Source organism: Epinephelus fuscoguttatus, linkage group LG14 (assembly GCF_011397635.1).
Source record: "Epinephelus fuscoguttatus linkage group LG14, E.fuscoguttatus.final_Chr_v1".
Classification (NCBI taxonomy): Eukaryota; Metazoa; Chordata; class Actinopteri; order Perciformes; family Serranidae; genus Epinephelus; species Epinephelus fuscoguttatus.
In genome coordinates, this window is record NC_064765.1 from 4496769 (window position 1) to 4510775 (window position 14007).

Here is a 14007-nt window from a genome sequence, read left to right on the forward strand (position 1 = left end):
ATCGGAATGACCATTTACATGACCACTTTTAATCGGAATGGCCGTTCATTCAGATTAAAAGTGGAATTAAACTGTCCGTGTAAACGTACTGAACCTGGCTCTGCCTCAACGAGCCTCAAGCTCCTCAACTGCATTTATGATTTGCAACCAGAATTTCCCATTTTGCAGGTCCAGTCCAGTGTACGAATTCAAACCGGCTTGATTTTATGCATACCGGCTTAACCAACCTTTGTCATTATGACACATTCTGACATTGTGTTTGTTCATAAAAAAACGTACAGAGACCAAAGTGTATGACCAGCTGTGAACCGAGCACAGCAACATGGAGATGAAATTTCAGTAGAGGTGGGAAAGGCAGAGCGATGCAAGCTCTGTTTGTTTACTTGAAAGTTCATGTGTTTTTTGGGGTGACAAGAGAAGACATGGCAGAGTTAGTCTCTCAAGAAAACTAAAATGGCACCAATTTGGCAACATTTTGGATTCGAAGCTGATGAAAGACGTGTCCTAGAGCTTAACTTTTGTCATATGTTTATATTAACTCCTGTCGCTTGCTCTGAAAGAGCCGCAATAAATGCGTAACAACTGAATCATGAAGTTGAAATAAAGAGAATTATCCACACAATGCCGCCTTATTTCACAACAACCTACATCAGGTGAAGGCTGGTTGGAAACAGATCGCCAGGGAGCTGAAAGTGTCTGGTAAATGACCATTGCTAATAACAAGCTAGGCTACTTGCTGTTGGCTTCATTATGTGTCATTTATAAGACGTGTTTTCTTTTTTAAAAAGTAAAGTTACAAGCATAGGAAGATAGCAAGTAAGCTACTCACCGATCTTTTGAGTGGTTACCATATCCTAAAAAAATTCGAGTTTCAGACTAACGCATAGTATCACGTACCATCAGAGCTCTCTGTCCACACTGAATCTATTAAATATGCACTTTTGTCAAATCGTGTAAAAAAATCCGTGTAAATATCAGCTGTGCACTCGAGATCAGTGTCATTATGTTACTCTCAGGAGCAGCTGCAGAGTGGAATGCAGCACCCACTGAGGTGGTAACATTCGGTATATCGGTCAGGGTTAGTGTTTTGGCTTAATAGCAGAATGCCTTTTGATAACCATGAAGTGCAAATGTGTATGTGTATCTGTGTGTGTTCATACCGTCTGGGTCAGTGATGATGTCCAGCAGCGATTTGTCTAAAGTCGACTTGCTCATCAGTTTTTCTTCATATTCAAAGTAAACATCCAGTTTACGACTCTGAGGACACAGACAAAATCAAGCTATACTGTGTACTGATACATACTAGTACTAATAGGTATGTACTCCTTTTGCACTGATCTTCACACATTAATTAGCACGCTAACTTTGAATCTTAAATGTTAACTTTGACGTTAGCATGTCTGCTGATACACTGGAGTTAGGAACTGGTTTTGCTCCATTTTGTCCGTGTCTATAAACTCTCAAAAAACATGCACAAATATGTACGAAATGAATGCAGAGTACAGACATAAAGCTCTGTTTGTGTCCGTATACGAATCTAACGTTGAGCCTTAAAGGTAAAAATCCAAGAATAGAAAATTTTACATCTATTCAACATTTAGTTCCGCATGGACGTGTTTATTTACATAAACTAAAAACTGTGTTGAGTTTGAAACTAAATAAAACCCAACTTTGAAAACAGAAAAACTAACCACAAACATCGCTCTTTCATTCAGTTTGTTTTGACAACGCTGACATCAAGTGTCAGAGTCATTTCATTGGTTTGGAGAGTGACTGCGGTTTGTACCTTGATGTGGTCGAGGACGGCTGTGGCGACGTTGGTGTGCAGGTCGATCAGCCTTTTCTTCTCCAGCAGCTCGGGCAGAGAGCTGCAGCACACACACACACAAAAACACACACAAGCACATTTTGAAAAGGAAACTCAATCTGCTACACTTTACACTTGAGTATCTCACACTGCGATCTGTGGAAAAAGACGATAATTACACAACTAACAGACCTCCTCAAACACTCAACACTTCTCCAGCTGTCCCTTTCACCCAGAAACAAACATCCCTGTCAATCCCATTCTACAGTCCAGCTGGGCTGTGGAGCAGACAGCAGGTTGTTTTGGTTGAGTTTTGAACACAGTTTCATGGTTACAGATGGAAAACAACCACAGGGCTATGGTGGAAATCACAACCAAAAATTTAATCACATGTTCCCTGGCTCCAGGCTCATCTGTCCTCTGGTGTTTTGGAAATTCTGTCTTCAGAAGTTACTGAGAAACCTGCTTACAGGCAACCAGAGATATTCACTGAACAGAAGCAGAAACAGAACTTCTCAGGAACTCTGCGATTTGATCGAACAGATGGGTGTTCTGGGCTTTCCTGAAGGGCACCTCAGTGGAAATGGCTCTTCCAGGAAAGTTATTAAGTCTGTGGTCATTTTAAAACTAAATGAGCAGCAGACAGAGATACGGAATGGAAAGTAGAAAGAGCGAAGCTGCAGTCTGTCCAAACAGATTAAGGCAGACAATTTATCCTGATGCAGAAGTGTTGGTCCATTCTCTTATTCCAAGTCACTTGTCTACATCAGCGTCAGAGACAGTGGAGACATGAGACATGAGTACTACATACAATTTTTATCGTTCTTGGGTGGACTGCACTTATATGAATGCTGTATGCAACACTATGGGTTCTAGTTTCGCAGACCGGGCGCGGCAGAGGCGCAGTGCACCTGCGCTTCGCCAACTGGATGTGGCCAGGCGGATTTTGCAAGTTTGGCACACCGTGCAGCTGGCGCAGCTACTCCTCTTTCCCACCTCTGTCCCTCCTACCGGCGCAAGTCGGAAAGAGGGAGGAGAGAAGGCGTGGAGTGGGTTTTACACACATCACACCAATCAAATGAGCCCCTCTCCTCACCCTTAAATGCGCCACGCGAAGGCGAAATAAGGGGTTTACTCAATTTCGCCATGGCAGAAGAGAGCAGCAGCATCAGACAGCCAAACTTCTCCCAGGAGGAAACTGATGTTTTGGTCTGGGAGGTCCAAGCTCGCAGTGTCCGAATATACGGAACTGCGAGCAGACCTCCACGGACTGATGATGCAAAGGTAGCCTGGGAGGAGGTCACCACAATTGTAAATCAATGTTGCGTTTCTCTTGTGCACGCGCTCTCTCTTTCTCTCTCACAGTCTCACTCGGTTTCTTTTCTTTTGACTTTTCTAAGATGACAGATGCTGAATATATACTCCCTATCTGATGCTGTGGCTGTTTGTGGTTGGCTGAGAGGGATGTGAACTCATTAGTTTGCAGCTGTGTTAATCAAATCAGGTTGGGTTTCCATTACGCGTGCCAAATGTGCCAAACGGTGCCAATCCCCTTTGATCTGACATCAGATGTGACGGGACAGTCGATATAGAGACACATTTATGTGCTGATTGCAGATAGTTGCATTGAATAGTGTTTTTTGGGTATTTATTGTATCGTTAATGTGCCTGATATTCTGGAAACCTGCCTGTGAGGTTTTGGTGATGTGTGCGCACTGTCCGCCGGTCAGCCAAACACCAAACACTGCGCTTCCCCTGCGCTGTCAGTAGACGTGGTTTCAGTTGGCGAGCTTTTAGCGCATCTTCGGCGAAGCCTTTTGGCACGAAACTGTCACTGCGCCAAGCTGGATCTGTCGACACCTCCCCCTGCTGCGCCCCCACACCCATCTCAGTGCACCTCGGTCTGCCAAACTACCAAACTGAGCGCACCTCAGGTTGCGCTGCTCGAAACTAGCTCTGCACGGGGTTCGCCACCCTGCGCTGCGCCGGGAAACTAGAGCCCAAAAAGTGATCGGTTTGAGTCATATAGTATAATTTCAGAAATGTAATTTGAAGATACATCAATAAACTAGTTTGTTTAGAACTGTAAGCAGCATATCCAGTGAAAGCTGAGACAATATTGGTTAATGAAGATCACTGTAGACTCAGTGTGTTCAGTTACCTGACAGCAGAGGTGAGCTTGGCTGTGTTGTCTGACAGCATGCTGATGGCTCCTTCATCCTCCCCCTCTAAACCCTGTAGACACACAGATCAATGAACAATAACCAAACATGACTACACTGGGATCAACTGGAACCAGTTAGACCTGAACACTGTGGTGGGACCCAGTCACCTCAGATATTAACTCCACATCTCTTCATTATTATCTGTGCCAGGCGTAAGAGTGGAGGGAATTGTGTGAATGTGTGTGTTTCGGTCTGTCAACAGCAAATCTTTCGAACTACTGGACCAATCAGTCTCATATGCTACTGCCTGTTTTGTACCATCAATGACTTCTGACTCCTCATAACTGGCCAGTAGGGGCCCAAAGTTTTCCAATAATCATCTCAGCTAAAAACAGCAAGTCTTGCCGCCTGCTGCAGGACACATTTTGGCCTTCATCGTGGCTAAAAAAAAATGACATCCACAGAAAACTGTGCTCTCATTTTGAACTGAAGCCTCTACAGATTAATTCCATACCCGATATGTTAAGACCCACTGAAGATATGCAGGATACGAGTTGATATGCCTTGTATGCGGAGTTCCACAAGGGTCAGTGCTAGGTCCAAAGTTATTTATTATCTACATCAATAACATATGTAAAATATCACAAATACTCAAATTCATCCTTTCTGCAGATGACACAAACATAATTGGTTCAGGTGAAGATTTACAGGAAATATTGGACATTATCACCTCAGAATTCAGCAAAATAAAACACTGGTTTGACAAAAATAAGTTATCTCTAAACTTCAGCAAAACAAAATTCATGATATTTGGTAACAGTAAAATAAATCAACAAGCACGGGTACAGATAGAGGGTGTTGAAACAGAAACAGTATATGAAACAAAATTCCTTGGGGTGATAATAGACGACAAAATTTCCTGGAAATCTCACATTACATACATCTGCACTAAATATCGAGAAGCATTTCTGTCATGGCCAAAGCACGTCACTTCCTGGACAACAAGTCATTCCACGTCCTGTTCGGTTCACTGATCTTACCATACTTAACTTACTGCACAGAGGTTTGGGGCAATACATATAAAAGTTCACTACAACCAATATTCATAATGCAAAAACAAGCAATCAGAATAATTCACAAGGTGGACTTTCTAGAACACACTAATCCACTATCTCATAAATCTAAAATATTCAAATTTCATGACATTGTTGAATTTCAAACAGCACAATTTCTGTACAAAATTAGGAATGAATCAGCACCAACTCACTTACAAAACATCTTTTATGAAAGAGAGGGAGGGTATAATTTAAGGGGAAAGTTAAATTTCAAAACTTGCAAGTACCGAACAACTGTGAAAAGATTTTGTATGACAACCAACGGAGTAAGATCATGGAACAGACTGAATGTGGACCTGCAACAATGTCCAAATATCACCCAGTTTAAAAAGAAACACATACAGAAAAACGTATCATTTTTACAAAGTACGGGGAAGAAAGGGCTTAACTCCAAGGGTATGTAGAGATATATAGATATAGACATGTGTATATCGTAATTGCATTTATATCTATTTATATAAAAAAAAAGTACATAATGTGACTGTATGTATAACTATTTATAGATAAGTTATCTGTATTATATTACATAATTGTATAATATATATATATGTATATATATATACATATATATATATTATATTGTAATATTATATTATATTTTCTTACTTTTCTTTCTTATTATATTTATACGTAATTGTATTCATTCATTCATTCATTCATCCATTCATTCATCTTCTAACCGCTTCATCCTCTTGAGGGTCGCGGGGGGGCTGGAGCCTATACCAGCTGACACTGGGCGAGAGGCAGGGTTCACCCTGGAGAGACAGACAACCATTCATACTCACATTCACACCTACGGACAATTTAGAGTCACCAATTAACCTGCATGTCTTTGGACTGTGGGAGGAAGCCGGAGCACCTGGAGGAAACCCACACTGACGCGGGGATCGAACCGGCAACCCTCTTGCTGTGAGGCGAGAGTGCTAACCACCACACCACCGTGCCGCCCACGTAATTGTATTATATCTTCTAATTCATAACACAATTATATTATATATATACTATTACTATACTAAGGTATGTACGTATCTTAATATATCTTAATATTGAAAGGAAACGAAATACACCCACTTATGCCATTAAAAGTGCTTATCTGGGTATATTGCCTTTCCTTTCAATATTAAGATTATTTAGAAAAGTGTTTGAAGCATTTTTGGGGTTGTTTAATTGATTATTTAGTTTTTTGAAGTGACTGTGCGCGATGCAGATGCAACTGCAACAGTGCGCAGCAACGGTTGACAATTCTCATTAAATAGGAGAATACAGTCATTAAGTTAAATAAATTCCTATTTAACTTTATCCTTTCAATCAAAATATAATGAATATAGCTTAATACCACGCTAGAAACCCCAATTAAACTATTTTAATGTCTGCAACATTTACAGCCGACATGTTGTTATGGGAGGTTTATAAAAAAAAAAAAAAAAAGTCAGGCTTTTTTTCGGGTTCGGGCATGAGAATTCTGAAAACCTGTCAGGCCAGGCTGGGGCTCCACCCCCTCGGGCCAGGGCCCGGCTCCGTCAATCTCCGTCAATCAGCTCAGGGGGCCAGTTGGTCACCTGGTGGAGATCTGCACTTACCTGAGTGCAGTTTTCTAGTTACCTTACAGGTCACTGAGAAATGATCTTGTAGATCTTAAACATGAAAACTTAGACACGACCTCAGAAACTTGGACATTACCTCAGACAGGCAGATACAATTTTGTGAACTTGTCTATGACCTCTGTGACCTCGTGACTCAGACAAGATTATCTTGGAGACTTGGATGAGACTTCAGGGACACGCTGCCGACAGGACACGTAAAGGACCTTGATGATTTAGAAATGAACTCAGAGACATGACATGGACATTATCTTGGAGAACTGGACATCCCTTCGGGGACTTGAACATGGCCTTGGAGAAGCAGATTTAAATTTTGGGAAGTTGGACTTGAAGATAACTTTGGTGAAGACATGAACTCAGGGACTTGAACCTAAACCCTAAATATGTCACCTTTGTGACTCAGAAATGACCTCTGACTTGGACTTGACGTGTTGCTAGTCTACCAAAAGACAGCCAGTTGTGTGGGTGAGTGTCTCACCATGATGCTCTTCAGCCGTTTGACCTCGTCCTCCTGTGCTCTGTAGGTGTCCAGCTCCTCCTGGACTGACTCTGCCACCTCCGGAAACGGACTGTAACACAACATGATTTCATCATCATTTCATACTTCTTGATCCTACTTGATTGCTGTCACCAGCTGATCGATCGGTGCATCTCTAGATAAAATAGATCTTTATTCATCCTAAGGGAAATTGCTGTGCGGCAGTTTGCAGAGGAAAAGAAGTGCAAGTAAACAAGTTATAAACAAAAGATGATGAGTAGGATGTAAAAACCACGCATACACAATTACAGAAAAGGTAAAAGGTAAGGTGCAAATCCAAATGAGAGCAGAACTATCTAACCCTCTTGAATTGGATAAAATCTATATTGGCAAAGTCAATATTGATAAGGATCCAATATTTAAAGCCTGTACCAAAACCCTTCCACCAGAAGAACTAACCTGCCCTTGTGTTTTTGCCAAAACTTGTCCGCACCAGTCAGGTCATAGGTCTTTCTGTTCTTCTTCTTTGGTCTGGCGCCGGCAGGAGATGGCTCGGCCCCCGCCCCCTCCTCCATCACCACCCTGTTCAGCTGGTAGTCCTGGTGGACACAGAGAACACACATACACACATATTCACAAAGATCTGCTGTCAGGTGATCTTTGAAGTTTGGCTTCACTGGTTGTTTTGGCAGGCTGTAGCTCAGCTCTGCCAGTACCTGTAAGGAGCTCATCCATTTTTTTTGTGTTATAAATTGTTTTTCCTGCGTTTAATGATCTAAATCAGCTCTTTAAGTCTTTTGAATGCTCTGAATCCAAAGTGAAACCACCAAGAAAAACCAAAGACGTCATCATCTAACTTAAGTTTACAGTCCTAAAATCCTAGACCTGATTCTGAGACACGTAATGAATATAAAACCTGATCCAGTACCAGATGAAGATGAAGCCCTGCTGTGTTAAAGATATCTGGGACGGAGTCCAGACCAAAGACAGCACATCACTACTAATTACACCACAGTGGATCCTGACGGAGGCCGACGGGAAACAGATCCTCAGCAGCAGATCATAATATCGCTGTTGCCATGGAAACGGCAGAGGGATGAGAGGGGAGATTTAGTGTCGGGATCTCATCCCCTGCCGGGTGGTAGACGGCTGTGTTCAGACTCTGACATGTTTATAGGAAAGAAAGGAAGGAGAGGGGGAGAGCGCTGCCATCTGGACCGGCCGTCGCACAGGGAGCTTCAACAGAAACCAGATCAGATTCTGGATCCTGGACAACTGAACAGAGAGGCTTTTTAAAAGATGTTAAAAAAGAATATTAAAGTGGAGCGACGTTATTTCACCTGTTTCCAAAACAAATGTCTGAAGTGTCATTTTCTTGACTGTGCTGCAGCGACATGTCTCCCTCTGACCTGCTTTAAACTGCTGACGGTCATTTCTAAACTCCTAAAACAAGGAAGTATTCAAACTTCTGTTAAAAAAAGTTTGCTGCCCCAGAGTTTGCTGTTGGCCAGTCAGATGTGTGAGAGGACTCCTCTCTATGTCAGAATGGTCTCTGATGCCTTTAGAAAGTCTTCTTCACAAACAGATGTTATTCAGTACGAGGGACTGTTTTGTACATGAAGAACAAAACACTGTACAATGGTTCAACCACACTGATAACTGAAAGAGACAAAGATCCCTCTGAGCAACAGTTGAGTAAGAGGAGAGGAAATCAGCAGTTACTGGTAAAAGAATCTGGAAGTTTAGCATCACAATGTGTGCAGATTTAAACACGAACAGGTTCCTGTTTCACAATAATGCCTCTAACAAGCTGGAACAATACAAACAGAAGGTTAGTCGAGGGCTAGCACTGTTAAAGTATCGGCTGAACATACTATGGACTGACAAATCACAATTTAAACCTCTTCAATCGAACCACTGAATCGACTGCAGAGGACTAACTCAATATTTAGAGCCCAGTTGCTCCTCTGTGGTTCAATAATGATCGAGGGTCACTGAAAACAAATTCAACATCCAAATTCACAGTCTCCCCGGTCATGAGACAGTCAGTATGTGTACATGCACAGTTAAGTCAAGCCACAGTTAGAGCTTGATGAGGACATTTAATTGGACTACTGTCCTTGTCCCAGTATACAAGCACATGAGGGGAATCCATTTATTGAGCCAAGTATGTGCGACTCCTCTATGATAGGTGGAGATATGCCCCCTTTCAGCTTGTTAGTATTGGACCTTTTTCCTGTTGACCTATTACATCACAGACCAAACAATGGACAAACAAGTTAGCTACGGTTAGCTAGCAGCTAACTGCTACCATGGTGGACAACTTTACAGCTCTGTACATTTCGTCTGTCCAAAAAGTCACGGCTCTGGATGTAGATTTCTCCATGTTGTTACCGGCTTCTTCTTCTCTTACACATTTAATGCTATTCGACTTCCGGGTCAAAGCCCGGGGCGGAAACTGTGGAGCATGCTCATAGCGCCTCGGCCAGTTTGGGTCTGACTGACTGTGTACATGCAAGAGGAATTCAACTCCCAAACTCATTATCTGAGTGTGTTAGTCCGACTTTGAGAAATTAGATTTAGTACGATTTCAGTTGGACCAACATATTCACATGGATTCTAAAAGTCTGGTTTTCGTTGGGCTGACACAATAAATCTATTTTGTCTAATGTCATGTAAACGTGTGGAGACATCAACTCATTTCACTCTTCTTCTTTTCAAATGTCAAGAAAACACCTGCTGTCTGAGTTAAACTGATTTTATCCCTGTTACCAGTTATGATTGAAGGAAAGAAAAAAAACATCAATACAACAACTGATCTTCTCCAAGATTCGCCACCTTAACATGGCGGAGGGATTTGCGTGCCCATGTGAACCTGGGAGCTGTGTTGTCCAGGGCTAACAGCCCCTGGTAGGGTCTCCCAAAGCCAAGTAGTCCAAGGGGAGGGGCCGGACTAAGTGCGATTCAAGAAGACCTTGATGAAACAGACTTTTCAGACCTTGAGTACCCCTGGACTGGCTCTGGGGGCGTCAAATGTCAACTCTCTGGTGGGGAAAGAGCCGGAGCTGGTGCGGGAGGTGGAGCAGTACCGACTAGATATAGTTGGGCTCACTTCCACATGCAGCACTGGTTCTGGAACCAAACTCCTGGAGAGGAGCTGGACTCTGAGGAGTTGCCCAGGGTGAGGGGCACCGGTGAGTGTGGGGATGCTCACAAGCCCCTGGCTGAGCACTGCTGTGTTGGGTTCTCCCCGGAGAAGGAGAGGGTCACCTCGATGTGACTGTGATCACTAAGAGAAGGTCTCTTACTGTTGTTTGTGCGTACACACTGAACAGCAGCGTGGAGTACCCGGCCTTCTTAGAGTCTCTGGGTGGTGTCCTGGAGGGCGTGCCAGCTGGGGACTCTATAGTTCTTCTGGGGGACTTCAAAGGTCACATGGGCAATGATGGAGAAACCTGGAGGGGGGTGATTGGGAGGAACAGCCTGCCTGACCTGAACCTGAGTGGTTTGTTGTTGGACTTCTGTGCTAGTCATAGACTAGCCATGACGAACACCATGTTCGAGCACAGGGAGGTTCATAAGTGTAGCTGGTATCAGAACACGCTAGGCCAAAGATTGATGATCAATTTTGTGGTTGTATCATCAGATACCGTATGTGGCCGTGTGTCTTGGATACTCGGGTGAAGACGGGAGCAGAGCTGTCAACTGATCACCACCTGGTGGTAGTTTGGATCAGATGGCGGGGGAGGCTGCTGGACAGACCTGGTAAACCCAAACGTGTAGGGTGAACTGGGAACGTCTGGCTGAGGCCGCTGTCCGTGAGGTCTTCGACTCCCACCTCTAGAGGAATTTCTATCGTGGGTCTTTACAGTCACAGATGTCAGATTTCGTCACTACAGCTGGTGTTATAATGTGTCAGGTAGATATTTAATTAACAGGTAGCTGCATATAGATCTGACTTGGTATCAGCAGATATCCAACATTAAATGACTTGGATTGTGGATCCTGATGATGTTGTTATCACTTATATTTTTACAAATTATTAACAGTATTAGTCCTGTGATCACGTAGCGGCCCATCCAGGGTGTACACCGCCTCTCGTGCAGTGTCAGCTGGGATCAGCTCCAGCCCCCCCGTGGCCCTGAACAGGATAAGCTGTTTGAGACAACAGACGGACGGATGGATGGATGGAAATATTGGTTTTAAAAGTCCAGACAGTTTGTTCCTTTACAGGAAAATTAGTCCTGAAGGATGAATATGACATTAAAGGACTTGTTAAGATGTTTTCATGCTGCATTTGCCAAATTTTGCTCTATCGGTGCCAGTAGCTGTGTGTGTGTGTGTGTGTGTGTGTGTGCTGATGACGTGTTACATAACACATCCATGTAACTCTACATTCCAGTGCTGTCAGTATTAACCTCAGCACCTCAGTAGCTGACAGCACTCTGGCTCTGTGTGAATATATGTGTGTGTGTGTGTGTGTGTGTGTGTGTGTGTGTGTGTGTGTGTACACCTTTGGGGATCCCTGAGACACACACATGCTGCTGTTCTGGGGTGGAAACTGTGGAGCATGCTCAGCGCGCCTCAGCCAGTTTGGGTCTGACTGGCTGTATACATGCAGGAGGAATTCAACTCCCAGTCGCATTATCTGGTGTTAGTCTGACTTTGAGAAATTTAACATGATTTCAGTCGGACTAACATGTTTACATGGATTTCAAAAGTCTGGTTTTTGTCAGAATGTCACAATAAATCGATTTTATGTTTTAAATACCAATATAATAGCCTACATTTAAACAGCAGCACAACACTTCAAATTCAATAACTTGTTCTCTTACACCTCAACACAAAATGTGCATGAGCTCATTCTGAGACAGATGATTGACAGCTCACCAGGACATCATGGATCAGCGCCTGATAGGTCCAGGTGTGATGGAGGGGCGTGGCCATGTCCGAGTTACGATCTGCCAGGACGAACAGAGGCCTCTGGAAACTGGAGAAGAGAAAGGATCACTACAGCACTGCATTGTGAGAAGTGGAGTTTCCCATGACCTCACACTGTTTCAGTTTTATCCTTCATGACAGACAGTTAACACGTCGTTTACCTGAACTGTCCGGTGGCCATGTTGTCTCCAGTGAAGAGGCTGTTTCTGGCGTCCCGCAGGTTCTCACGCAGCTTCTTATCCAGCTTCTACAACACAAACACACAAACACTTCAGACTTCTTCCAACACAAAGGGTTTTAACCCTAAAACTGTTGCATCACCGCATGAGCAGATTTGATTATTGGAATGATCCATAGATCCTATACTTCCATCATAATGTTTTAGGCCCTTAAACACTTTATTTATTACATATTTGCTACATAACTTGACGCACAGTGCTGAGCATCTCATATTGATCTTCAGCTTTCAGATGATGTAAACGACTTCTGTGAGGCATCTACTGCTGATCTGCTGTCTTCCCCTGACAGTTTAACTCTGTCCACAGAAACCTAAAATCACTCAGAGATATTAAAGACAAAGCTGCTGTGTTATAAAAGGGACATAAATATCCTCATGTCTACCAACCCTACACTAGTAAGAGCAATAAGTCATCTCGTAAAATGTTGAGAAAACAGTAGTTGATTAGATTTCTCAACAAAAATTGTTTGTTCGCTTTGTGAAGACAATTTTGTAGCTGTTGAGACTTTTGGATGAAACCAAGGGTGTTAAAACTACAAACATGTCCGCTTGAATCACACATGAACAGTTCAATTTAAAATAATAGAAAGAAGTTTTCAAGAACTTCAGAGTGAACTCACCACTGCGACCATCTCTGCTGCGTTTCCCCGGGGACAGCGAATGATCGGCACCGCACCTGATCAACAACAAAAACAACAACAGCAACAACACAAACTTTAAAAACAGCCTCATCCTGTTACACACATGAAAATATTACAGACAACAAAACAACCTGAAGGACTCCTGCGTGTTTTATCATCCATAAACTAAATGACAGATTATTTTTTTAATCAGTCTGATCACTGTGACAGATAGCTACTGAAGATGTAAGGCAACACTTCCACCTTGTGGACAGAAACAGAATCACACTGAGAAACTGATTAGATCAGGATTAAAAATAATCTGTTACTAAAAAAGAGACAGGTTCAATTCTGCCACAGTTTATTCCACACTACTGAAGCTGCTCCTCTTTTTGGAACCACTGCAGAGTCTGTAATAATTTCGCTTTCAGAGATTGGAGACTGCCCTGTGCTCCAGGCTCAACAGACGAGAGTCTCTTTTTAGACAAATGCATTTTGTAAGAAACAGTCGAGGTGATTTAAAGCGAGCCAGGTGAGCGTGCTCGTTTAAAGTTAGTAACCAATAAAAACTTCACACAGCCACATGTCAGGACAGAATAACCTTATTTGGGAACATGGAGTGACTTCCAAGAGAATACTGTTTGGGTTAAATGCAAGGACACCCTCAGAATCTCTGGTCAGCATACACAGTGTTACACTCTTTGATGGATCACACACAGTATTTAATGAAGACTCGATCGAGGAGAATCACAGCTCAACACACAGTCTCCTGAGGTCTTCGATACAATATCATAACAACAACATCTTATTAGAAATTATAACAGTATTATCGTGAACAATATATGTGAAAGAGTGTCACATCTCTCTTTTGATCTCCTTCTTCTACATATATATTCTATTCTTTGTGTCAGTGGCGGGGGGCATACGAAAACGCTGAAGTACATTCTGCAGTTCAAGCAACAAAATGCAAAATTTGAGCTGAGAGACGAGCAGGGAGATCTGAGTGCTCTTAAGATGGAGGCAAGTTTACCACAGTCCATTT

At 42.8% G+C, this 14007-nt stretch overlaps 1 protein-coding gene across 1 annotated transcript in view; it reads right to left on the bottom strand.

Moving 5' to 3' along the window:
- Positions 1-14007, bottom strand: part of scfd1 (sec1 family domain containing 1) — a 44068-nt gene that overhangs the window by 24468 nt on the left and 5593 nt on the right. Inside the window, exons 8-15 of the mRNA XM_049596119.1 lie at positions 12966-13021; positions 12269-12354; positions 12057-12156; positions 7626-7765; positions 7167-7257; positions 3969-4042; positions 1787-1868; positions 1161-1257 (exon numbers count right to left, since the gene is read on the bottom strand). Of these exons, the coding sequence (XP_049452076.1) occupies positions 1161-1257; positions 1787-1868; positions 3969-4042; positions 7167-7257; positions 7626-7765; positions 12057-12156; positions 12269-12354; positions 12966-13021 (726 nt within the window). The remainder of the gene's footprint in view (positions 1-1160; positions 1258-1786; positions 1869-3968; positions 4043-7166; positions 7258-7625; positions 7766-12056; positions 12157-12268; positions 12355-12965; positions 13022-14007) is intronic.